The sequence below is a fragment of the Phoca vitulina genome, unplaced genomic scaffold (genome assembly GCF_004348235.1).
Source record: "Phoca vitulina isolate PV1807 unplaced genomic scaffold, GSC_HSeal_1.0 scaffold2, whole genome shotgun sequence".
Taxonomy (NCBI): domain Eukaryota; kingdom Metazoa; phylum Chordata; class Mammalia; order Carnivora; family Phocidae; genus Phoca; species Phoca vitulina.
In genome coordinates, this window is record NW_022589705.1 from 93,260,583 (window position 1) to 93,286,700 (window position 26,118).

A 26,118-nucleotide genomic window follows, 5' to 3' on the forward strand; every position below is an offset into this window, starting at 1 on the left:
CATGCTTGTGCACACATCCACTCATCCCTTAGGCATATCTGCCACGCACACAGGTTAATACATGCTCAGGTTCTCATACACGTGCTTGCACACACACACACATAATCGCTCATGCCCGGTTCATGGGCCGGACATCTTGCGGTGTGCACACTTGCTCTCACGTGTGCTCATCTGCTAACAAGCACACCGGGGCCTACTGTGACCCCCATTTCCCAGCGACAGGCTTTCTCCACCTCAGATGCAGCCTTGGGGTTGGCTGGGGAAGCCCCAGTCCGGGTTAGGGGTTCTGGGCTCCAAACTGGTGGTCGTGGCTCCCAGGCTCAAAGCCTGGGCTCTGGGGAAGGCAGCAAGAGAAGGCAGGAGTCTGGGGTGGGGGTGAGCCCACTCATTGCTAACCCCCAGGCCATGGTAAAATCCTCTGTGGATCAATTGTGTGGGACTGGGAGACACCCTCCCGCACCCTTGAGGCAGAGCCCACAACCTGGGAGCTGATCTAGGGAGTTGCCCACTGGCCTGGCGGGGGGGGTTGGTTCTGACCAGCTAACCACACTTGCTTGGCACTGCTCTCGCCCCTTCCCCTGGGGTCTTCCCAGCATCCTCCTGACTCATGGTGTACAACGGGGGCCAGGGCCCAGCTTCTAAGGCTTCCTACACAGCTGGACTCCAGGTTGGGCCCACGACTGAGGTGGAGCCCTCCAGCCGGCCAGCTTGGGATGGTCCTGCTTGGCCAGAGTTGGGCGAATTGAACCCGAGCCAGGGTTCTGCCAAAAGCGCTTTTCAGTCCCACCTCGAGGGCCTCAGAACATGACAGAGCAAGAGAGGGAAGGGCCAGGGCCCCAGGGCAGGGAGCTGCCCCTTAGACGCTCCTGGGGCATGAGGCTACCCCCTGTCCGCTAATCGGCTGTGCCCTGTGTGTCTCTCGCCAGGAACGGATTGCCCACAGATAAACCAGCTGTCACCGAAGATGTAAACATTTACCAGAAATATATTGCCAGGTAGGCCCCTGGGGAGGAGACGGCCACGGAGAGAAGGTGGGATGGTGCCAGGAACGCCTAGGGACTGTGGGACCATAGGTCCACCTGACCGCCAGTGCCAAGGTGCCTACTGCTTCCCCACCCTTGTGCACTCCTGGCCTCAAATTCCCCCAAGAGACTGCACCCCATCTCAGAGCCCCTGCCCCCTGATGTGGTCTGGGCCAGGGTGTCCAAAGGCCACAGGTGAGCCCAGAGCCCCACTGTCGCTTACATGGAGTCTTGGGTGGGACGCAGGCCAGAGCTGAACCAGTGGGGATGAGAAGGGGGTGTGGGCGATGGTCCTCCCTGACCTGGCCTCAGTGTGCTCCCTGGGCCAGGCCTTGATCCTCACCGCCCAACTCCAGACCCGCTCCTGTACATTTCTAAGGCAGCGGGATGGGCAGGTAAAGAACCTTCACCTTAACAGATTCCCCCAAATCAGGCCCCTCGCTGCCAGCGCCCAATGGGGCAGCACGTAGCAGGGGCTGCGCCCCGGCCTCTGTCTTTCTGCTGATCTAGGTTCTTCCCACCCCTCTCTGCCTTTTCAGCTTCTCTCCGTTCTATTATTATTATTATCATTATTATTAGGGCCTCAGCAGATGGCCCTTTTGGCAGCTTCAGCGTAAATATGTATTTGCAAGTCATTCTCCCCTCGTAAGGGGGTCTCCATCTCTGTCCTGCAGTCTGAGGCCCGTCTCCTCCCCGCTGTCACTGTGGGCTCTCCCCCAGAGCAGCCTCCCCAGGGTAGCCGGCACCGAGACCGAGAGCCACACCCCGGCAGCCTCGGGGCCTAGAGAAGGCACGGGGTTTCCCGGGAGGCAGGCAGTGGCCGGGCAGCCGGGGGCTCCTGGCTGCCGTGTTGGCTGGAGAGCACACTCCCTGCTGCAGGAAGCCGAACAGATGCTGTGCTTTAAAAATTCATAACCCTGGGCTGTTTCAAGTGTCAGGAAAGCCCAGGACAGAGAGAGGCTTTAACACCTCTCAGCAGCTGGGCCCTCCCAGCCTGTATCTGCAGCACCTGGCTTAGCCCTGGGTGGGGGGCCAGCGGCGGCACCTGCAGGAAAGGCAGTCGGGCCACCGTGGGGGGCTCCTGCCCTCACCGCCTCATCCCATCCCATCCCAGGCGTCTTCCTGTGTCTCTGCTCTGACTTTCGACCTGCCCCGGCTTCTTCCTCCCCACCTTGGTGCCAGGCCTGTGCGCCTCCCTGGGCCCTCGTTCCCAGCTCAGGTGGCACAGGCCTGCAGTTCAGTGGCTCTGGGATTCCCAACAGGCGCAATCCCTCCTCCAGCTTTCTTAGGCCTCTGCCACTTCACCCCTACAGACTACCTCTGCTGCCCCTGCACCCCCACACAGGGCCCTGCGCCCCCCTGAACCCCAGCAGCGCTTCCCTGAGGTATGGGCACACATTTTTCTCAGCTGCTCCAGCCGAGAGCCTGAGAAGCGTCCTCGCTGGGACTGCTGCCCTGAGAGGCCTGAGCCCCCCGCTCGTCCTTGCAGGTTCTCAGGCAGTCAGCACTGTGGCCACATCCACTGCGCCTACCAGTACCGAGAGCACTACCATTGCCTGGACCCCGAGTGCAACTACCAGGTAGGGCCCGGTGGTCACCAGCCCTGCCCCTGCGTGCCGGCCCAGCAGCAGACGAGCTTCCCGCAAGTGCCCTGGGGGCTCTCAACTCAAGCAGGCAGAGATCCCAGAAAACCAGCAGCCGCAGATAGGCGTCTGATAGGATCCTGAGCCCCCACTGCATCCCCGGGGTGATAACTGAAGCTCCCATTCACTGGGGGCTTGCCCTGACCCAGGGACCAGGCCAGCAGGCAGAGGCCCCTTATCGGACGCTTCCCAGTGTCTTCGTGAGGTCAGGTCTCCTGCCCCGTCTAACAGATGATCACACTGAGGCCCAGATAGATTGTCACTTATGGTCAAAACCACCTCTGGTACGTGCAGAGCGGGTTGTCCCTCTTGCTCACCAGGGAGCTCGCGCTGGCACAGCCCGTCGGTGGTCCTGGGCAACAGGAGTCGTCACCCATCAGAGCCCCTGCCTGAAGGGCCGGGCCTGCTTCGGCTTCTCTGCTCCTGGGCATGACTGCCGGGAGCCTGGTGGGAGGCCAGGGCAGGGTCGGCGTGGGGGGGGCCTCCGGAACCTTTGGAATGGCTCCGTCTCCGGTCCCCTGTGGTGGCCTGGAGGCCACGCGGGCTGCTTCCACCTCAGGCAGGATTACTCCCCGGGACAGCCAAGGGGCCAGTGGTCTGGGCGAGGTAGGGGGGCTGGCCCCGACCCACGCGGCGCTGTCCCGCAGAGGTTCACGAGCAAGCAGGACGTGATCCGTCACTACAACATGCACAAGAAGCGTGACAACTCCCTGCAGCACGGCTTCATGCGCTTCAGCCCGCTGGACGACTGCAGCGTCTACTACCACGGCTGCCACCTCAACGGGAAGAGCACCCACTACCACTGCATGCAGGTGCCCCGCCCGCCCTGGGGGCCAGCGCGGCGGGGGGGCGGGGGGCAGCGCCGGGGGGCAGCGTCGGGCGGGTCGGGGGGCCAGCCCCATGGCCATACTTGGTGCGGGTGCAACTCAGGGAGCTGTTTATACAGACCGACATTTTTCAGGCTTTAACACCAAGAGCCGCATCGCAAATGGTTCCTGAGGAGGTTTTTGTTTAATTCTCTGTTTTAATGCCACGCAGAGTCTGGGCTTTTTCAAGGTGTCAGGTCCAGGGGGAGCGACTGGGGGTTGCAAATAGCAGCCGGCGCGCCTCCCCCGGGTATTTGTCAGGGGGTTGTTATGGGCTCCGTGGAACAACCTGGGCCGGGAGGAGAGGGGGGCTCGCTCTCCGGGCCCTGAGATGGTGCAGACGCTGGCACGGCCCAGCCTTCAAGAGTGCTCAGGTTCCACTGGTTTTTACTCAATATGGCCACGTTGCCTGCCTTGGCCCAGCCCGGGTGGGGTGGGGAGGGCCCTGTGCCAGGAACTGTCCACGAAGCGAGTCCCTGGGCTGAAGGTGACCGCCAGGCCCCCCAGGTCCAGCCCTGCCCACCGCCAGGGGCTTTGGAGGGAGAGCCGCCGATGAGGACCCCAAACTCACCTCCTGTGGGACTAGACTGTCACACCTGTGCCGGGAGGCGTCCAGGGGCCCTGCAGACAACCCGGCCCTGAGCGCAGGCGAGGCCTGGAGGGCCGGAGGGGTTGTTAGAGGCTCTCCACTGTCCAGGGTGATGTTTACGGGGCCGAAGCCCCCCTGAGCAGGGAGGTCCCTGGCCAGCAGCATGGCTGCTCTGACCTGGGCCCTGGGGTGCCTGGCCTCAGTTGCCCTGACAGCCGTCCTGCCTGCAGGTGGGCTGTAACAAGGTGTATACCAGCACGTCAGACGTGATGACCCACGAGAACTTCCACAAGAAGAACACCCAGCTCATCAACGATGGTTTCCAGCGCTTCCGAGCCACCGAGGACTGCGGCACAGCTGACTGCCAGTTCTACGGGCAGAAGACCACCCATTTCCACTGCAGGTAAGCGGGGCGCCAGCCGGGGAGGCTTCCTGGCCGGGGAGAGGGGGGAAGGATGGACACAGGGACGTGGGCCGTACCGGGGTGGGAGGCTGCCCAGAAACTCCTCCTGGGCTCCCCCCTCCCTGACCCTCCCACCCCACTCCGGGGCCACGGTGGGAGCAGGGCAGGACCACCTCCGGGCCCCCCGAGGCCCTGCAACAGGCTCCCGATGTCCCGTCCAGGCGCCCCGGCTGCACGTTCACCTTCAAGAACAAGTGTGACATCGAGAAGCACAAGAGCTACCACATCAAGGATGACGCGTATGCCAAGGACGGCTTCAAGAAGTTCTACAAGTACGAGGAGTGCAGGTATGAGGGCTGCGTGTACAGCAAGGCCACCAACCACTTCCACTGCATCCGCGCTGGCTGCGGCTTCACCTTCACCTCCACCAGCCAGATGACCTCCCACAAGCGCAAGCACGAGCGCAGGCACGTGCGCTCCTCGGGCGTGCTGGGGCTGCCGGCCTCGCTGCTGGGCGCCAAGGACACGGAGCACGAGGAGTCGAGCAACGACGACCTGGTCGACTTCTCGGCCTTGAGCAGCAAGAACTCCAGCCTGAGCGCCTCCCCGACCAGCCAGCAGTCCTCCGCCTCCCTGGCCGCCGCCGCCGCCGCCACCTCGGAGGCCGTGCCCAGTGCCGCCAAGCCTCCCAACAGCAAGATCTCGGGGCTGCTGTCCCAGGGCCTGCCCGCTTCCATCCCGCTGGCGCTGGCCCTCTCCAACTCAGGCCTGCCCACCGCCGCCCCCTACTTCCCCATCCTGCCGGCTCGGAGCGGCACCTCCCTGCCCGTGGGCGCCCCCGGCCTGCTGGGTGCCATGTCATCAGGGGCGGCGGCCTCAGCAGCCGCTGACACGCCCGCTCTGGCTGCCTCGGGAGCCGGCGACTCTGCCCCGGCGGCTGCCTCCTCCGTCCCGGTGCCCCCCGCCTCCATCATGGAAAGGATCTCGGCGAGCAAGGGCCTCATTTCACCCATGATGGCCAGGCTGGCCGCCGCCGCCCTCAAGCCCTCTGCCACCTTTGACCCAGGTGAGCAGGCCGGGCCCTGCCCCAGGAAGCAGGCTGGGCCCTGCCCCAGGAACCCACAGCCTCGGGTTGCGGAGCAGAGGGGGAGTGGGGTGGAGGCTGGCAAAGCGCCTTTCTACTCCTGCACCCACGGCCCCTGCCCGCCCAGCCCCCCATCTTGCCTGGTCTCTTCCTCCTACCATTTATTTGCTCTTGGGGGCCCCTCGTTCTGGCCTGCCCACCCTCTGCAGGCAGCCCTTGTCCCTCATCTGTGAAGTGGAGGCGGTTAAGCCTTCACATCCTGGGGGCAACTGGTCCTCACCCGCTGCCCTGACTTCTCACCCTACCTCATCCCAAGTCCGGCCCCTGATGAGAGCAGTCCCGGAGCCCCGCGTTTCCCTAGAGCCCCCCTCTGTGTCACCTGGAGGGGGCAGGAGTCCAGTGGGGTGGCCAGACTTCAGGGATGCTTGGGATTCACACCTGGCCAGCCCCTCGAGGCCGAGGACATCCTTCCAGTCTCTCCCCCTCAGTCAGTGCCATCTGGTAGAACTTCCTGCGACCACGGAAACGTTCTGTTCTGCACTGTCCAGTATGGCAGCCACTAGTCACAGGCGCCTGTTGAGCGCTTGAAATTGGCCATGTGACCAGGGAACTGATTTCTATTGGAATTACTTCAACCGAGTCACACCTGGCCAGCTGCTGCCATGTTGGACAACGCAGCTGGAGCCTCCTGCTCACACCTCCGCCCTCCCTCTGGCTCGCCGAGGGGCGCGGTTCTCCTCTCTCACGTTTTCTACTCTTTTTAAATGTCTTCTGTGTCTCTGGAGCTCTTCGGCTTTTCTGTTTACCTGGCTCCTCTCGCCTGTCCCCTGTGACAAAAGTCAGCTGTCACTTCACTCATTCAACAACCGCTGTGCTTGCTAAGGGCCGGGCAGCTGGCCGGTGCTGGGGACACACAGGGGGGCAGAGTCCTGCCCTGTGGAGCTGAAGGACCAGTGCGGATAGTCTGCTCCCGGCACACAGCTAAGAGGGGGCCAAGTCTGGTGGACCTCGGTGGTCTGACTCCTGAGCCCGAGCGCCCTGCTCCTCTGTGAGGTCATCTCGAGACCAGCCAAGCCCTAAGGTCCCTGCGGCCTAGCCCAGGCATCTGCCCAGACCTCCCGGAGGGCCTGCCCGTATCCTGGGGGACCTTGGGCAAGTGACTTTGGGGAGCTACCGGCATGTGGACGCTGAGTTCCAAAAACTCGGCTGTCCCCAGTGGGACACTCCTGTCAGCTGGAAGTGGCGAGACCCACCTTCCATTCCAGGCGTGGGAGGGACAGCAGGACTGCCCCAGGGGCTATGCCCCTCTGGCCAGCCGTTTCAGGGCCACGTGGGGCTCCGTGGCCAGACTGGCAACTTCTTCCTTTTCATTAGAAAAATCTCCTTCCCCCAAAAGAAAGGGCAAGGAAGGGGAGGGGGCCCGTTTTCCTTTATTTTTTAATAAAATGCCACTTGCTGCCTGTGAAGCAGGCCTCTGTCGGCCACAGCGCCTTGGGGCAGAGCAGTATTTCAGCCACTTGGGGATTGTGGAGAAGGGCTCGGTGGACACACTCCTGTCAGCAGCTGCTTCTGCCCCTGCTCTGCTCGGCCTCCCCGGTCCCCTGCCCACCCAGCTCCGGCCTTTCCCCCAGTGGCGGCACCCCACCAGCTCCCACCTAGCCCCGGTCCAGCCCAGCCCGGCCCGAGTGGGCCTCCTATCCCTGCCCTGGACAGCTTGACGGGCGAGGTCACATAGTTTGAACCGCTCTGATTGGCTGTCAGCTTCCATAGCCCTGACACAGCAGATGCCCCTCCTAGGCATGCTCAGTGGAAGGCAGGGCCGTCGCCCCGGCAACAGTGGGCCGGGGACCTGCGGAGGGGGCGCAGCTCCCAGTCTAGATCTGCCACTTTCCCTCAGCATTAACAGAGTCTTTAATAAAAGCCTAAGCGGCAGCCCCACAAATTGACTGTGACAGTCGGTGGAGAAAATGAAGGGCCCCCACCCCCGTGCCAGCCCCCTCCCCAGCCTCCCGCCCTTCTCCTCCAGGAGGCCCTGAGCCAGGACAACTTTGACATAATTTTGCAATAATTATCACTTGAAGAATTGCCACACAGGGGTAAGCGTCACAAGCGATCATGTCAGTGGGGAGAATCGCTGACCAGCAGCCAGGGCTCCCCCCCAGGGCCCCAGCCCACCCAGCCCACTGCCCTCCTTGCTGGGCGGTGGGGGGGTTCCGGTTTGTGCCCAGAGGAAGCCCTCAGCCCCTCTAACACCATCTTCCCTCCCCTCCCCTGTAGGAAGCGGGCAGCAGGCCGCCCCCGCCAGGTTCCCCACAACCCCGGTGAAGCAGGAGCCCGGTGAGGACACTGGCGCCCCGGTTCCCCACGAGGTCTCCCAGGACCGCAGTTTAGACCTGACTGTGAAGGAGCCCAGGTGAGGCGAGGCTGGGGCCTCCCAGTTCTGCTCCATGGCAGGAGGTTCTGGGCCAGCACTCCTGGAGGCACACCGCACAGAGGCCAGGAGCCGACCCCTCCTAGCGGGGGTCGTCGTCCTGCCCAGGCAGATGTCGCAGGCGGGGCCGGGGCCCGAGGGATGGGCTGGGAAGGGTGAGTATCTGGGCTCAGTCCCACGTACATCCAAGCTAAAGCCCCTTGGTTTGTGTGTTCCAGCAATGAATCAAATGGCCACGCAGTCCCGGCAAATTCATCTCTTTTATCCTCGCTTATGAATAAGGTAAGAACCATCCATCACACGCCTCCCATTCCCCCACCCAGAGAAATTAAAGCTATGCTGGGGGGTGGGGGGGATGTGTTTGTTTTTTAATGTTTTGCCTCTAATAAGATGAGTTTGTACCATTTAAATTTTGAGGCCATTTTTCATCGGATATAATTTCAGAGCCCCTGCTTACAAATTAATTTAATGAACTGGCTGAAGAAATATATTCCAGCCTCTGACACCCTTTTTTTCCCTTCAGATGGAGGACTCCAAAAGCTTTTCCAGAGACCTCTAACTTCTTCTGCTCTCAGTTATTAATTTTATTTATTTATTTTATATATTTTTTTGTTTGTTTAAAAAGGGGTGGGGGAGGGGCCCTAAAGTGGGAGCAAAGCATCAATTTCCACTTTTCGGGTTGAGTAATGGTCTCGGACGCCTTCCGCAGAGGTCGCTCCAGAATATTTATTTTAAATAATGCAGGGTCTTTGTAAATTATACATCATCTCAAATATATTTTCCCCCTTCACATGATAAATTTGACTATAGCAAGATTAATTTGGTTACCGCACACAAGTGACTGCTGAGGGAGCTGGGCCCCGACCGGACCTCACCGGTGGGGGTCCTGGCTGGGCCCTTGGCGGGGAAGGAGCCCCCTGCTGCCCTCTGCCCTCCGCCACAGGCCCCGTGCCCTCCGCCTTCCCTCCCTCCCTCCTAGCTCTCTTGCTCTCCTTTTCCCTTCTCGGGTCACTGCCCCCGCACCCCCTCGTTCCTTCCTGTCAGGGCCCCATGCGCCATGTGGGTCGAGCCTTTACATGGGCTCCCCCTCCCCACTCCCCCTCCGGGGCCCAGCAGCAGTGAGCCATCTTGATCTCACCCCATGAGCCTCCCTCCCTCCCTCTCTGCTCCTCCTTTGTGTGCCTTCTCTTGTTCTCAAGGAATTCATAGGGGTTCCCCCCCTCTCCTCCTCCTGCACTTCTTTTGAAAACCTGGCAGGAAAATAACCAGGGAGCCACGAAGTCTGGGAAAAGCTAGGCTGGAGTATGTGCCCAGAGTCTCGGCCTTAGCTTGAGTGATGGATCTTAGCACCACGGGGCTTGTGTGGAGGAGCCCTGGCATCTCCACGGGGCCAGGGTAGTGCTGCACGTTGCCTGGGGCAGCATCCGTTCAGAGCGGGCTCGGCTATGGCCAGAGCCTCGTGGGGCCAGGCCTCCTCTCCTCTCAGTGGCTCCGGTCTGTTGCGAGAGGCCCGAGTGACCCAGAGCTGCTGCTGCTCCCAGGGTGGCCACGTTTGTGTCTTGAGGTCCCCAGCCTCAAGCACGGCCCCTGTGCTCTTCGCAGATGTCTCAGGGCAACCCCAACCTCGGCAGCCTGTTGAACATCAAGACGGAAGCGGAGGGCAGCGCCGCCGTGGAGTCCTCGCCCTTCGTGGGCAAGGCTGTGAAGGGACTGGTTCAGGAGAAGCTGTCCGAGCCCTGGAAGGTGTACCTTCGAAGGTGAGGGGCTTCCTGGCAGAGCGAAAGAGCAGGGAGGGCCACGCCCACCCGTCGTGGTGGCCAGTGCCCCAGGGTCTCCTCTGACCACCGGTTCCTCTGCCAGGTTTGGCACCAAGGACTTCTGTGATGCCCAGTGTGACTTCCTTCACAAGGCCCACTTCCACTGTGTGGTGGAGGAGTGCGGCGCGCTTTTCAGCACCCTGGACGGGGCCATCAAGCACGCCAAGTGAGTGGGGGTCCCCGGGGCCCACGGCAACCTAGCCTCATTCATCCCAGCCAGGCTCAGGCTCTGGGCTGGGTGGGCCCAGGGGCTGCGCGGGCCTCTAGCTGCTTTCCAAGCAGGGACCCATGTGCAGCTCCCACCAGACCTCAGAAGCTGAGCTGGCTTCTTAGAAGGTCCTGCCTGAAAGAAAGGCCGGCCTCCCGCCCTTCCACCTGCTCAGCTCCCAGCAGCATCTTCGGAGCCCATCCAGGCCCCACATAGAGACCCGGAGCAGGGTCTGCTTCTGCCCCCCCCCCCCGCCCCCCGCCCAGTGCAGCCGGCAGCCTGACCGCACATGTTCCCTGCAGAGTTAGCCAGAGAGACCCCTCTCTGACCCAGGCAGGGACCCTAGGTGAAGACCTTTCCCAGCCACAGTATTGTAGACTAGTAGATTCTCTTTGACCTAAAAATAAGGAAATCAACTTGTAAACCCATTGAGCTGAAAAGCAGCAGGCCAGCCGCCTAGCATAATTGAACCCAGAACTTGCCGACATTTAAAACAGACCGAGGCTCCTGGGCCCTCACTCAGGCTCTGCTTACGGCTTAGGCAGCCCAGCTGCTAGTCTGAAGAAGAGCCAACTTCGAAGGCTGAGACCCGCCTTTAATTCTCAGAGCAGATTCTGGAAGCACGGACTTCGTGCGCCAGGGCCTGCTGTCCCTGTCCCCCCCTGCTCTGTGTAGGGAGGAGCTAGGGACAGCCACACAGGAAGGTCACAGGTAGGAAGGTACAGTTAGGGCCGAGCCAGGAGCCCAAGTTGAGGACCAGAGGATACAGCCGTTTGTTGTCAGTCCTTCCTTCCTGGTAGGGTCATGCCTAGGACTGGGGACTGCGGGGGGAGGGAGGGAAGGGGGACACTGGGCCCCTAGGCTTGTGATGGGGTCAGACCCCGGGAAAGGCTACCTGCTCGGGGCCCTCGTCATTCCCCACCTGAGACGTGGCTTCTGCCTGTTGCAGCTTCCACTTCCGGACGGAGGGAGGAGCAGTGAAGGGAAACGCAGAGGCCTCCTTCCCCGCCTCGGCTGCGGAAACCAAACCTGCCTTGGCCCCCTCGTCCCCTCCAGCGCCTCCTGTCACCACAGCCACGGTTTCCTCTCTGGAAGGTCCCACTCCCAGCCCGGCCGCCGTGCCCTCCACCCCCACGCTGCTCGCCTGGAAGCAGCTCGCTTCCACCATACCCCAGATGCCTCAGATTCCAGCATCAGTGCCTCACCTGCCCACTTCACCCTTGGCAACGACTTCTCTAGAAAACGCCAAGCCCCAGGTCAAACCCGGATTCCTGCAGTTCCAGGAGAAGTGAGTCCCTCGATGAGCCGGGAGTCCCGTGTCCCCCGCGTGTCTCGGGAGTAGGTGCTAGTAAGGGGAGCTGCGGAGGCCCTGCTCCTCACCCTGCACTTAGCCCTGGCTGTCCCCAGCCTCTCTGGGACACCATCATCGGGCGATGGCCTTCTAGCCAAAGATGCTGCTTCTCTGGCCTCCCTGCCTGTTCCCGGAGTGGCCAGCTGGGTGGGGGGGGGGGGGGGGGCCGGTGCCCCGGGGGGGGGGGGGCGCGGTGGGGGCGCGCGGGGGGGGGGGGGGGGGGGGGGGGGGGGGGGGTGGCCGCTGTTCCCGAGGGGCAGTGGTGACACAGTGAGGACCCGCTTGGGTGGACTGGGAGTGGTGGGCTGCATCTCGCCCTGGGCCTCCTTGCGGGTCACTGTGGCTCGCACCCACGGCCAAGCCTCTGCGGAACAAGCGAAGTCATGGGTGGGGGGGCGAGGGGGCTAGGCGCCCCCCCCCCCCCCCCAGGCCCGCGCCCATCTGCACAATGGCCTGAGCTCTCAGGGGTGGAAGGGCCCTTCCTCACTGGATGGTGGTGGCGCCTTGTGGCGAGAACGGTGACTCTGTATCGTTATGTGTGCGGCTTCCTGTTCTCAATAAAAGTAATAAATTGGATGTGAACACACACCGCCTGAGCGGCAGCTGTCCTCCCTCTCTGAGCACCTGGGGCTGGGCCTATGGCATGGAAGGGGACCTGCGCTCCTCCCCGTCCCTCCCCGAGTTTCCTCCAGTCCCCCTCGCCCTCAGCAGCAGCCCTCTTAAGTTTCCCCAGCGCGGTCGGGTTCCCACCCCACGGCGGCCATAGGGGTGGCCGTGGGGGCGGCCAGGGCTGAAGGCTGGGGCACAGCGTCCTCCGCACCTGTCTGCCGCCCAGGGGGGCAGGCCGTGGGGCAGGGCTGCTGCTCCCTGGGCAGGCCGGCACGGGGCGGGGGGGCTCAGCCCAGCACCCCTCTGCCCCCCAAGCTCCACCACTCAGCTGGCCTGTGAGGTTCTCTGAGTGGGCGGGAGCCCCATGCCCTGGGCCGACCCTGGGGGCCCCCAGCAGCCGTGCGCCTCGGCAGCACACGACACCAGGCACGCATCCCCACTGGTCGAGGCCCCGTGGTAGCGGAGCTTCCTGGTAGGGCTGCCCACCCATCTGCACCCTGTCAGTCAGCCACACCCAGGGCAGTGCCCGTGCCAGGCCTGCCAGGCCCTCACTGGCCCCCCGCCAGGGCTGGCAGCGCCATCTCTCAGTTTCACATCCAAGAGGTTACTGCAGCCGTCCTTATCTATAATCCTGAGGTGTGGCCATGGAAACTACGTGTCCCAGCATGCAATGCTCTGGGCAGCCTTCACACTGCAATCCTTCCTGCACCATCCGAGCTCCAAAAAGAAGGCAGGAATGCATGCTGGGATCTGTAGTCTCCTCTGGCCAAAGCCACTTGAGGTGCGGGAGGAGGGCAGCCCAGGGGCCAGTCCTCTGGGCTGCACCCCAGGGGATGAGGGAGCAGAACCCCAACACGACAAATGTCAGGATGTCCGTGGGGAGGGCCCTGGGAATGCCAATGACCTTCTGGGCTGTGGTTTCATTCCAGCGATCCTTGCCTTGCAACGGACTGCAAGTATGCCAGCAAGTTCCACTTCCACTGTCTCTTTGGGAACTGCAAGTACGTCTGCAAAACCTCGGGCAAGGCTGAGTCACACTGCCTGGACCACATCAACCCCAACAACAACCTGGTGAACGTGCGAGACCAGTTCGCGTACTACTCACTTCAGTGTCTCTGTCCCAACCAGGTCAGCACGGGGAGGGGGCGGGGGCAGGGCCAGGGGGTAGGGGTCAGCACAGGGCAGGGCAGCAGGGCCCGGGGGGGGGGGGGCAGCACGGGGGGGGGGGGCAGGGCCCGGGATCAGCTCCTCCTGGCAGGGATTCCGTTTCTCACGCCCATTTTGAATTGGCCTCCTCCCATCCCTGGAAAGGGCACTGTCGGCCCCTGAAGGCCCCTGGGCAGGGGTCCAGACTGGGGCTCCGTTGGTGAGGTCTGTCATGTCATCCCGGCCCTCAGTGGGGACGTCATGCTGGACAGCTGCTCTACACTTGGCATCATTCCGCCGGTCTTGGAACTGGGCTCCCTTTCCCCACACGCCGAGAATTTTACAATTCTAGGCCCACTGGGCAGTTAGAGATTCAACTGTCCGTGCCCCAGACAGGAAGGGCACATCAAGTTCACCTTAATAAAGGCCTACCCCGAGACTGGTAGGGGCTGTTTGGTAGAGTGCCTTGAGAAGGAGTCTGATCCCAGAGCTGGGCGATGCAGAGAAGAGTGCAGGGATGGATTAGTGATGTCTGCTCTGGGTGTGGGATCGGAGGCAGTTGGCAAGATCACCAGGTTGGATGTTTCAGTCAAATGACAAAAGGGACAATACTGCTTTTGCACACGTGAAAGGCCTGTATCCGATTCCTGATTCTGAGCACGGAGGAGGGCCTGCCATGGCCCAGACGCGGGGGCCAGGTGGGAGCTCACGAGGCCGTCCGCCTGCTCCTGACCCCCGCCCCTCCCTGCAGCACTGCGAGTTCCGGATGCGTGGACACTACCACTGCCTCCGGACTGGCTGCTACTTCGTGACCAACATCACCACCAAGTTGCCATGGCACATAAAGAAGCATGAGAAGGCCGAGCGGCGGGCGGCCAACGGGTTCAAGTACTTCACCAAGCGCGAGGAGTGTGGCAGGCTAGGTACTGGCGGCCGGGGCTGGGGGCGGCGGCTGCGGCAAGGGGCAGGGGTGCAGCCTTGGCCCCCTCTCCCGGTACCCACCTCTTGTCCCTGCCTCTCAGGCTCCACAGTTCTTTAAAAACGTCCCAGATCTCACAGGCTAGGAATTGCCACGGGGGCAACACTGTCCAACACAAAGAGCCCAGGAAGAAGGGCGAGGGTGACTCGGAACACTCCAGCCACCACCCCTCCCCCCAAGGAAAACGCCACATGGGCAGAGGCAGGCCCTGACCCCGGCGCTCTTTCCTTTTCCCTCGAGGCCGTGCCGGTAACGTAGGAGCTCCTGAAGTGGCCTGCCCTGGGGTCGCTTTCCAGGGCTTGCACTACAAGGGCTTTGTCCAGAACGGACCCTGCTCCGTCTGCTCGTGTGTTCGTGCAGCAGATGCTTACTGCAGAACGCCTGCGTGCGGAGCGTGCTGTTGCAGCAGGCGGCGGGTGGGGGGGTGGTGGCAGTAAGGCTTTGGGGCGTCTGCTCTGGCCAGCACCGTGCTTAGTGGCAGGGATCTGGTGGGACAAGCAGGTACACTGCGGGTCAGCCCAGAGCATCTGCGACCTGGGCGACCCAGAAGGAGGAGGCCACACGTGTCCTGAGCTTCGCAGCAGATGCCAGGGAGCAGAGTCTGCTGTGAGAGCTGGGGCCTCGGCCGGGAAGCCGTCCACAGCCCCTGACCCGGGGCCCCCCGAGTCACTCCCTGGCCCCAGCTTGCCCTGGGGATGCCTTTTGGGGAGGGGGCTCTGGGATGAGCGGGCAGAGGGCAGAGCCCACCCATGTGCCTCACGATGGAGCCACATGTTCTTGGGCCTATAGATGTGGGGCAGGAATCTGCCAGGAACAAACTGGAAACTGGAAGGCAGGTGGCCCCGAGGCAGGCGGGCCAGACATCTGGGCTGCAGGCCGGGCCAGCTGGGATTCAGGTGGGGGGAGCAGCAGGGCCTTGGGGGACCAGAGGTGGGGCCGCGGCCTCTGCACACTGGCCCTTCCAGAGGGGAAGGGTGAGCTACTCAGGGCAACTGCCAGAAAAGGGCAGGAAACAAACCTTTCTTTCAAGTATTAATTCAAAAAGAATTCACGGCCTGGGAGAGGGTTGGTAACTGTGGCAACAGAGGTCAACATTCGGTGGCCCGTGCTGTTCTCGGGCTCAGCTTACGGGTGTCGGGGTGCTCCGTAGCTGTCCGTATTTACTCAACTTTGGGGGTTTTGGGTGGTAGTTGGGGCCAAACAAAGCTGGGGGATGATATAAGACACCTGGCCAGCCCCGGTGCCATGGCAACGGGCAGGCCTTCACCTGCCCTGCACCGACACTGTTTCAGCCCTGCCCGCGCTCTGTTTGTTCTCAGCCCAGAGCCAAGCAGAGGTGGGGTGGGGGCAGGGCAGAGGCCTAAACAGGTCCGGGGACAGGTACCCGGGCTCCCCAGAGGAGACGTGAAGACATGTCTTGCTTGCTGGGAGGGGGCTGACCTGGCGGACGGGTCACTAGGGTCTCTCGCCTGGAGCCCCGGGATCTCTCCGTTGGGGGGACAGGGGATGGGGGGCCCAGCCTGCCACGTCACATGCCCTCCTCCCACCTGGGGGTGGGGTGGAGTACAAGGCCTCCTCAGAGGAATGCCCCCGCGGTCAGGGGGGGACGTGCCCTCTCCCTGGACACCAGTGCCCAGAAGGCCACCGACACGCAGCAGGTGCGGCGAGCGTTGGGTGGCGCGGGGCGCTCACGGCCGGGCGGGGCTGTGTCCGCAGGCTGCAAGTACAACCAGGTGAACAGCCACTTCCACTGCATCCGGGAGGGCTGCCAGTTCTCCTTCCTCCTCAAGCACCAGATGACCTCCCACGCCCGGAAGCACATGCGGAGGATGCTGGGGAAGAACTTCGATCGCGTGCCCCCCTCCCAGGTGAGAGCCCCCGGCCAGCCGCCGCCCCCTCCTCCGCCTGGGGTGGCGACAGGGCATCACCCCATCCTGCTCTTGCTTCCAGGTGGGGGACCCGCGCCGCCCTGAAGGCAGCAAGGCCCCCAGCCCAGCTTCCTCAGGGCCCCCCCGCTTCCTTTCAGGGCCCCCCGAGCCTGATGGACACGGAGACAGATGAGTACATGGACTACACGGGCTGCAGCCCGGGCGCCGTGTCCTCTGAGTCGTCCACCATGGACCGAAGCTGCTCCAGCACCCCCGTGGGCAACGAGAGCACGGCGGCAGGTGAGTGCGTGGCCAGGGAGCTGGGACGGCGCCAGCAGCGGGCCAGGAAGAGACCGCGGGCGCCCGGAGACTCCCAGCCTGGGCCAGGCCCCTCCTCCCAAGGCCCAAGGCACTGCTGGGTCGGTCTTAGGACTGGAAGGGCATGGTCAAGTGGCCTCAAAGGGGGGACAGAGCCAGCCTCTGGGTCTGGCAGAGCCTGCGGGTCTGTGGGACGCGGGTCATGGAGGCCACCTCCTGCCAGCACTCAGCCCTTGGCTTCGGTTTCCAGGAGAGGACCCCAGGCTTGTCCTCTCCGAGCACTAACCGAATAGAGCAGCACAGCCCCGCCCCCCGCCAGGAGGGCAGGTAGGCCGGGGCCCTGCCGGAGCCCCGGGGCCCAGCACCCTCAGCGGCCGGCGTCCCAGACCAGGCTCCCGCCCACGCTGGGCTCAGCCGCAGGCCCTCCCCGAGCCCCCCGTGACCTCCCCCGCACAGCCTGCCCGTCCCGTCCTCTCCTCCCCCTGCCACCTCCTTCCCCACTCTGTCGTGGCGCCTCTCTGCTCCTCATCTGTCCACATGTTTTCATATCATACTTGCTTCTGCCATTGGGTTTCTCATTTGGGTTCTTTTTTGTTTGTTTTTTCTTTGTTTTGGTTTCCTTTTTTTTTTTCTCCCCCCTGCGTTTCTCCACCCTCTCCAGGCTGCTCGGCTCCTCCTCCTCCTCCTCCTGCCGCCGCTGGTGACCAGGCTGCCCGCGTGGCTCCGCAGCCCCCACTGACCCCATCCTTCTCAGCGGCCGTGCTCCGGGCGCCCCTCCCCTCCCTCCCATGCCTCTTTTCTCCGCCCTGTGTCTCATACTCTCTGCTCAGTGCCACTCTCGGAGCCCCCCGGGGCCTGGGCCGCCCTGTCAGCAGCCCACCCCGCTTCCCGCCCACCACTGCTACTCCATGTCCAGTACAAGGCGACGCCCCCCTAGTTCAGGACGCCGCAGGTAACTCGCACACACCTTCCTGCCAGTGTTTGTCACCCCGGCTGACCATCGAGGCCGTGATCCGGGCCCTGACCTTTTCCTGTGGCCTTGCCGGGCCGAGGACAGGGCCGCCTTGTGCCCCTCACAGCCCAGCACCCCCCCAAGACCAGAGAGCCTAGTCTCTGCCCCGCGGACCGCTCCTCTCCGCCCCTGCCCGGCACTGGGTCCAGCCAGGGTCCTGATGTCAGCCTGAACCCCCATCCCTGGGGCCAAGCAGGAAGAAGGGGGGAGTCTGTGTGGCCCAGGCCCCAGGCAGTGCTCAATGGCAGACACGCCTCCCGCGCCCACCCTCAAGCCCCCCCACACACACATCTGATGCCCTGCGGGGATGAGACCTGCCCTCCTTTCCCCTCCGGGGTGTACTCATCACCCCGGCTCTGCGCCTTCCCTCACTCATTTGGGCCTCACATTCTGCTGAGTGCCAGGCCCGGGGGTGTGGTGGAGAGCAGAGCAGGGGGGCCCCGCCTCGTGGGATTCAGCCCCCGGAAAGCTGCCGCCATAACCAGGCAGAGCCCTGTACCAGCAACCACTCCACACGCACCTGCATCTCCAGGCCCCAGACCCTCCCTGGTCCTCTGCTGGGCACCCCCACCCCGTGGCAGACCTTGGTTTCACCCGCTAAGGGTGGGTGACTGGGTCTATTCCCTTAGTGGACGATGCGGCCCAGGGGTGCCATGGAGGCTGGGCGTCTAGGCAGGTTCAGGGCAGGCTGAACGCGTCAGCCACGTGGGAGAAGGCTGGAGGATGCCCACCCTTGACCCCGGCTAGGGCCGGGCCCTGAAGCTTTCTCTCTGGTTTCTAGGGTGTGGGGCAGGGAGCGCTAGGATTGCTGCCCTTTCCCCCGTGGCCTGTGCCGTGCCCCTCACCCCGCAGGAGTAGGGGCCTGGTGCCTCCCAGAAAGGGGATCAGGCAGCCCTGGCATGGGGCATCCGAAGTCTAGGGGGGCGGTTGCATCCAGTAGGGAGGGCACAGATGGGCACCCATCTGTTAGCTGAGCCCCTGCTCCAGGCCTGGCCCCTCAGCAGAGCTGTCCTCTCCCAGCTAACTGGGGCCAGAAGACCCCAACAAGACTTTAAAGAACCTTCTGGTATGAAGGGGAAGGTGTCTCTCGGGGCAGGGAGTTGCAGTCCCAAACAGCCCCGGGGCGCTTGGCATCCCTGTTCCAAGTAGGCTGGTCCCCTGTGCAGACAGGTGGGCAGCCGGGGAAACTGGTTAGCCAGCTGGAGAAGGAACTGGCCTGTCCCTCATTAGAGGCGGGTGCATGATGGCGTCCTGGCCCCCGGCCAACCTGGGTAATTATACTCTGCCGACCTAGATTCCCCCTTCAGCTTCAATTAGCGCCGGGACGTGTCCTCACTTCCCACCCAAACTGGCCAGGAAGCAGCCACCACATCCCGCCCCTCCCCCGGGCTGCTTGCTCTGCCACCCCGGGCGGATGCCTGTGCCCTCATCCTGCAGACATGCGATGATGCAAGGGGAAGCCTGGGGCTCCCCGGCTCTTCTGGGGAGGGGGAGGGGAGAGGCCCCCAGAGCCCCGGGGAAGCCAAGGCGTTGACCCCCCAGGGGCGCCGTCTGGCCGTGTGGTGCCAGGACTGGGGACCTGGTGTGGGTGTGTGATCCTGGGAATGGTGCCCCGGGCGGGGGGGTGGGCACTGACCTCCCCTGCCCCTCCCCAGGGAACACCATCTCCATGCCCACAGCCTCTGGGGCCAAGAAGCGCTTCTGGATCATCGAGGACATGTCGCCGTTCGGCAAGCGGCGCAAGACGGCCTCCTCGCGGAAGATGCTGGACGAGGGCATGATGCTGGAGGGCTTCCGGCGCTTTGACCTCTACGAGGACTGCAAGGACGCGGCGTGCCAGTTCTCGCTCAAGGTCACCCACTACCACTGCACGCGGGAGAACTGCGGCTACAAGTTCTGCGGGCGCACACACATGTACAAGCACGCGCAGCACCACGACCGCGTGGACAACCTGGTGCTGGACGACTTCAAGCGCTTCAAGGCCTCGCTGCGCTGCCACTTCGCCGACTGCCCCTTCTCGGGCAGCAGCACGCACTTCCACTGCCTGCGCTGCCGCTTCCGCTGCACGGACAGCACGAAGGTCACGGCGCACCGCAAGCACCACGGCAAGCAGGACGTGATCAGCGCCGCGGGCTTCTGCCAGTTCAGCTCCAGCGCCGACTGCGCCGTGCCCGACTGCAAGTACAAGCTCAAGTGCTCGCACTTCCACTGCACCTACCCCGGCTGCCGCCACACGGTCGTGGGCATGTCGCAGATGGACTCGCACAAGCGCAAGCACGAGAAGCAGGAGCGCGGGGAGCCGCCCGCCGCCTCCCCGGGCCCCGCCGTCGGCCTGGACGGTGCGCTGTCGCTGGGCGCCGAGCCGGGGGGCGCCCTGCTCTTCCTGCCGCCCGCCGCCGCCGCCGCCGCCGCCGCCGGTGGCCCGGGAGGGCTGGGGCTGGGGCTGGGCGACCCGGGCGACCCCGGCCCGCTCGACGGCCCCGGGCCCCGCGACGGCCCCGCCGCGCCCGCACCCGTGCCCGCGGCCGGAGAGTCGTCACAGGAGGACGAGGAAGAGGAGCTGGAGCTGCCCGAGGAGGAGGCGGACGAGGACGAGGACGAGGATGAGGACGACGACGAGGACGACGAGGACGACGAGGACGAGGACGACGACGAGGACCTGCGCACCGACTCAGAGGAGGAGTCGCTGCCCGAGGCGGCGGCGGGGGGGCCCGGGGCGCGGAGCCCGGAGCTGGCGGCCCCTGCGCCCGCCGCAGCCTCGCCCTAGCCGGCCGTCGGGGGGAGGGACGCGGGGACCGGGCCCGGGGCCTCCTCGCCCGCCCCCCCCCCCCCACTCTGGTGGCCGTTGCGATTCCTTTTGTAAGAGATGCTATTTATGTGTAACGCTGCCCTCGGTCCAGAGCGAGACGGTCGCCCCCGCTGCGGGGCTCGAGGCGGCCCCGCCGGTGCTTCCGGACCCCGAGTCCGTCTCAGGACAGAGGCGGGGGCCTCCCTCTGGTGCTCCCGGGCCGCCCCCACCCCGCCCGCGGCGCGCGGCCAGCGGCTGGAAGGACCGGCTGCGAGCGACCCTCCTCTGGCTGCACTTCGGGGATCTTCTTCTTCAGGGAAACAGAAGGTGCTCTTGTCCGGGGTGGGACCGAGGAGCAGGGGGCCCCCCCGAGGGCGAGGCGGGCGCAGACAACCGGGCAGCCGCCCCGCGCGCCCCTCCCCGCGGCCGGGCCCCGGGCCCCACGACCACGCCGGTGGGATTCCTCATTGCTCAGGACCGGGAAGGGCGCTGGGGGTCACCGCGACCCCCTCCCCTCACCCCCAGAGGCGGGCCGCAGTAGCATCTGGCAGGGCCTCCCATTCATGCAGCTAAGACGCTCCCTCCCGGCCCTGGGGGGGGTGGGGGGGGCGGGGCAGAGGCAGCAGCGCCGGCGACACTGCAGGGACCGCAGGGAACCCCACGGAATTAGCCGAGCCGGGAGGCCGGGGCGCTGCGCCCCACCGCAGGGCCCGGCCCTGGGGTCTGCTCCTGAGGGCTGCGGCCCGGAGGCGACGCGCCTCGGCCTGCCGCTCGGGGACTCCCAGGCCCCAGCCTCTGCCCCCGGGGGAGGCCGAGGCTGCGTTCGCTTCCAAACCGAAGAGCAGCCGGTGCCGGGGTGCTGGGCCCGGTAGGGGCCTCAGCCACCCACGTGGTGGGAACAGGAAGGATACCACTGTCTGGGGCTTTAATATTCAAAATGGGGGAAAAAATGCGAGAAAGTTGTACAGTATTTTTCCTGTAAAGGTTATTATTCTACATAGAACAAAAAAAAAAAAAAAAGGCAGGCGGGCCGCGAGAGCACAGGCCCGCCTCGGACCAGCCCTGGGGTTGGAGACCGAGTGCAATCGCTCACGTGGGGTTTCGTTTCGCATTTATTTTAGAGGCCTTACCAGTTTGAGGCTGTCTGTCTTCACACTAGCACTGACGGGAGCTGCGTGATTCCAACTTTTAACTTGAATTTTGTAGAAACAAGGAAAAAGGACTATTACTGTTGATACAAGTTTGTAGTTAACATTTGAGTTTTTCTCTATTGGTTATGCGTGTGGCTTTGTAGGGCTTTTTTTTTTTTCCAGTTTGTTTTTATTTTATTTTTTTGTTTGGGATGCTTCTTTGGTGCAACCCATCCAGACTTGCTTCCCTTTGCAAAACGTCCCCCCTTCCCAGAGTGGATGAGGTCACCAAGCCCAGCTTGCGGGGAGGGGGGTGCCACAGGGACAAGGGCTTCCCGTGTCTTCAGTCCTGGCCACCCGCCTGGCTCAGGTGGGACCCTGAGACCCGGCCACAGGGAGAGAGCCAAGCCCAGCCTGGAGGAGGCCTGCCACCCAGAGCCTCCCCACAGATCTCCAAGGGGAGCCCCAGATGGCAGGGGGCACTGGTTTCTTTTTTTTTTTTTTTTTTTGGTCCGTGTGTGTGTGTGTGTGTGTGTGTGTGTGTGTGTGTGTGTCCTCTTGGTTGCCCACAGCCAGAGAGCCAGGATCATCTGCACTGGGGAGGGAGCAGGGAGGGAGGAGCGGTCAGACGGAGCATACCTGATTCATCAGGCAGCAAATCGTTGTCTAAAACAGCCCCTACCAGAGCCTCCTGAATTCTGTGGGCCCCACGCTGCTGCTGAGCACTCGCCCAGACTCTGTGCCCTACCACGGAACCGCTGGGTGTGTGGAGGGAGTTTTGTAAAGGAAAAAAACAAAGAAACAAACAAACAAAAAAGCAAAACACAAAAACATTTTTCAATGTAGCAAAATTAAACAAAAAAATAAAAAGAAAAAAGAAAATCGGAGACGCCGACAGTGCGAAGTCTGGCCTTTTGTAACCTTCATATTGCACACTAGGACTATAAGCCATCGCTAGCTCATTTTGAATTTTAATGTGTAATTTTGTTTTATTTTCTTTCTGTGGGGAAAACAATGCTTGATCCACCAATGCTCTTTTTAATGTTTTATAACTATGTATGTGTATATATATAAATATAAAATAACGTATGCACATATGTGTGTGTATATATCTATATGTATATACATATATAGATATATAGAGATATATAGAGAGGTTTTGAGACGAAAAATGCAGAACGTGAAAACCGAACTGAACAGTGTGTGCTCTGATTACTTGAATCTGGTCTCCTCGGCACCTGGTTAACTGAATATTTTTCCACTTGAATTTAGTGCTATTAGAAATTTAATATATGTGTTTTATTTATTTGATTTTTTTTTTTTTTTTGCATGACTGATGCAAGGTTTGACATTTTCACTCAATAAAAACTGGAAAAAAATCTATCAAGTTATCTTTTATTTTTAAAACCAGCCCCAAGTGGCTGGCGGGGACCCAGGTGTGCAGGATGGCACAGGGCAGGGAGGAGTGGAGGGAGTCGGTCACCCCTCAACCCTGGCAGGAAAGGGGCAGACCAGTTCCACCCTGGGATGGGGCCAAGTTCCTCCAGGTTGCTGGGGACAGACGGTGGGGAGCTCAGGCCCTGTCCACCCAAACGGTGGCCTCCTTCCCGTCCTGCCTGCACGGGAGGCTCAGCGGCTGCCAGAGGGCACAGCCAACTGGCATGGAAGCCTCTGGCCGCAGGCAAAGGTTCCATGGGCTCCCCGGGCCCCCTGAGACCCTGGCCAGCCCAACCTCTCGCAGCCGGGGCTACTGGGCAGGCGTTTGGCAGGGTCATCCCTCTGCCTCCTCCTCCGGCTCCTTCCTCCTTCCTGCAGGGACCTGCCTGGGCTGGGAACGGTGCATACCCGGATCCGATCCGGATGCTGGCTCGGCTCCTGCCTGGAGCACAGGGGGGCAGAGCCAGAGAGGGCCAACTCCTAGGTCCGTAGCCACCAGCCCCAGGCCTGAACTGCCGGCCCTGGTGGCCCCTTGGCAGGGGGCGGGGGGAGGTTCCCTCGCAAGTGTGCGTGGACCGCCACCAGGCCTGGCCCAGAGCGCAGGCCTCATGCCCCGTTTGCCCTGACACTTCTAAATGGTGACCCACTTCCCACTAACCCTCATCATCAGCACCATCTTGCCAGCCTTGCCCTGAGCGGACGTCCTTCCAGGTGGCCAAAGCATCCCAGAGCCCCACGGGGGCGGGGACATTCTTCCACTTGGAGGAGCATCTCCCTGCGGGTCACAGCCCTGCACTGAGCACACCCGCTTTCCTGAGCGGGAACTGGGGGCCGGGAAGGTGAGGCCCCACAGCGCCCTGCTCCCCTGGCTGGGCAGCAGCCGGCTGGGGCCAGGGCCGGGCGGGGGGCAGCCAGCGGGGGGTCGGGGGGCTGCCTCTCCCTCCCAGTCTCCTGGGTCTGCACCCGCCCAGCACCCTGCTCCGTGTCGGTCCCACCACAAAGCCTCCTTCCCAGCCCAGCCCCAGCACAAAAGGCCCTTCCTTTTCTTCTTTCTTCCTGGAACGCAGCCCACAGGCTATTTACATAAATATGTTTGTAACAGACGCGAAAATATATACTTTTTTCTGTCTTATTAAAATGTTCAAGTTGGAACTCGCCTATTGTTTGTGGATATCTCGATTCTGTTAAATAAAACAGTGACTAATTTATGGGATAAAACACAAGTTCAACAAATTAAAACCATTATTGGAGCTTCACAGGCCCTAGTGGGCCGAGCAGCCCTCCCATGGGGCCTGAGGGGCGGCGCGGAGCCAAGCCCGGACCTCAGCTGGGTGAGTGGGTGGCGTGACCACAGGGCTGCTCTGGGTGCTGCAGCAGGGGGCCAGGGGGCAGGCCCCACAGGGGCCTTGGAGGGCCAGCTCTCGGGGGGCTCCAACGTCAGCTGCCTCTCAGGGACCCCTGGGGCCCAGGGGAGGGAGGAGAGACGCAGAGCAGATGCGGCCCCCCCAACACAAATGCCCCCTCCCCAGCTGCCCCCGGGTCCTCCCCGCCCAGATGGATGTCGGCAGACCCACACACAGTGGACAGGAGGGAGGCCCAGCCAAGCTGCGGGCAGGCCCGGCTTCCACGCTAGACTCAGGACAAGGCAGGCACAAGGGCCCAGGGGGATAGATCAGGAAGGCCTTGGCCCCGGGCCAGGGAGGGGGGCGCTGGGTCTCGACGTGCCCCTCCAAACAGCCTAAGGGCTGGACAAGGGCCTGTGACCCATCAGGACGCTGCACCAGGTCAGCTCTCACCGACCCGAGTCCCAGGCGCCGCCCCGGATGAGGGCAGAGAGAAGTGGCCACATGACCCCCCGGAGCCAGTGCCCACTGCGGGGGGGGGGGGGGCTTGCAGCTGCAGCGGCCCCCCCACCGCCCCCCACCAGGAGTGGGCCCAGGCCCCCCGGCACTGCCTGTGGCTTGCTGGCCTCAGTAGGAAATGCAGGAAAACACGGCTTCGTTCTTGGGTTTAACTAGGCTCGGTGGCGTGCTACTCCTACATCCAAACTGGGGCAAATCCGAGAGTTCTGTAACCCCTCGGAAAGAGCCAGAACCAGCTGCACAGGCTCACGCTGATGTCAGCGGCCTGCCCGCCTCCCACAGACCTGGCCTGGCTTGGGTGCTACCAGCAGCTGAGTCATCCATGCGAGTTGGGCCCCGGCACTCACGAGCAGCCTTGCCCCAGCCCCACCTGGACCCGGCGACAGGCCGGCCCCCTCCCTGGGCCCCGACGCCAGCAGGCCCAGCGAACCTGGGCAAGGGCGGCTTGCTCCCCAGCCTTCCATGCGGTGGCCCTGGCCCCACAGGCGGTCTTGGCCCCGGACCAGGGCACAATGGGTAGCGGACGAAGTGCGGCTGCCCCAAGGCCCGGGTCAGGCCTCCGGGAAGCCAGGTGGACAGCAGGGCCCCCCGGACGGGCTGGAGCCCTGGGGAACCTCGTGGGGCCAGGCCCGTGCCACCCTCGCTGGGAGCAGCCGGCCCACCTCCGGGGGCAGCCCGACAGGAAGCGGCGCCCAGGAGGCCCGCAGCCCCCACGGGACGCAGAGGGTGCCTGGAGCGGCCTGCCCCAGCTCCCGCTCGGGGCGGATGCGTGGCCTAGGGAAGCCCAAAGCTTTCTCCCCACCAGAGAACCCGCTCAGCCCTGGCCAGAGCTCCCCTCTGGCCTGGGGGCTGCACCCTGGGTCCCCTGGGCATCCTAGGAACTGCTAAGGCCCAGAAACGACTCTCCCGGGCTGCTGGCCGGGGAGGCGGAGGGCCGGGCATCTGAGTGTGCGGATGGATTTAAAAAATGTGGCCATCACCATAAAGAAGGTCCTTCCAGGACTTGTCAGGGAGCAAGGAAAGGCTTCAGGCATTCCCCTTATGAAATAGTAAAATCTCACGTCTTCTTCTAGAAGAGCCTGAACTTTAAAGTGCTCAGTAACTACTAAGGTTTGTCCATAATTGGCGTGAAAGGTACCCAACAATACTGGAGTGGGGTGGGGGGAGTTGGGAGCTGGGGGGTCCCCAGGAGCTGCAGAGAGCACCCCCCCAGCTCAGGCCCTCACATGGACAGGGTGGTGGTCCCATGTCTGCACCACACCATGAGGGTGTCTCCCCAGTGGCTGGCCCCCACCTCCCAGCAGGGGCGGCTGATCCCAGGGTGGGAAACAGCTGTGCAGGGCAAAGGCGCAGGGCAGGACTGGGGTCTACCCCCAGATGAGCACTTCACCTGAGGCTGGAGCCACACGTGCAGGGTCTCACCAGCCCCTTCGCTTCTGTTGCCAGGAGCCTTCGACCCTCTTCCCTGGGTGCCTTGGCAGAAACTATCTTAAACAAACAGATGAAGAAACACTAAGGATTAAGTAAACTCCTGAGGATCAGGTTGTCAGAAAAC

General features: G+C 63.0%; 1 protein-coding gene across 1 annotated transcript in view; it reads left to right on the top strand.

Moving 5' to 3' along the window:
* The window catches only part of CASZ1 (castor zinc finger 1), a 29,623-nt gene extending 9,510 nt beyond the window's left edge, over nucleotides 1-20,113 (top strand). The window contains exons 5-19 of the mRNA XM_032415188.1: nucleotides 927-995; nucleotides 2,512-2,602; nucleotides 3,313-3,477; nucleotides 4,351-4,523; nucleotides 4,745-5,589; nucleotides 7,885-8,020; nucleotides 8,257-8,320; nucleotides 9,641-9,795; nucleotides 9,899-10,021; nucleotides 11,013-11,351; nucleotides 12,953-13,151; nucleotides 13,921-14,092; nucleotides 15,865-16,016; nucleotides 16,175-16,316; nucleotides 19,002-20,113. Coding sequence (XP_032271079.1) covers nucleotides 927-995; nucleotides 2,512-2,602; nucleotides 3,313-3,477; nucleotides 4,351-4,523; nucleotides 4,745-5,589; nucleotides 7,885-8,020; nucleotides 8,257-8,320; nucleotides 9,641-9,795; nucleotides 9,899-10,021; nucleotides 11,013-11,351; nucleotides 12,953-13,151; nucleotides 13,921-14,092; nucleotides 15,865-16,016; nucleotides 16,175-16,316; nucleotides 19,002-20,113 — 3,937 coding nt within the window. The remainder of the gene's footprint in view (nucleotides 1-926; nucleotides 996-2,511; nucleotides 2,603-3,312; nucleotides 3,478-4,350; nucleotides 4,524-4,744; nucleotides 5,590-7,884; nucleotides 8,021-8,256; nucleotides 8,321-9,640; nucleotides 9,796-9,898; nucleotides 10,022-11,012; nucleotides 11,352-12,952; nucleotides 13,152-13,920; nucleotides 14,093-15,864; nucleotides 16,017-16,174; nucleotides 16,317-19,001) is intronic.
* Nucleotides 20,114-26,118: the final 6,005 nt, after the last annotated feature.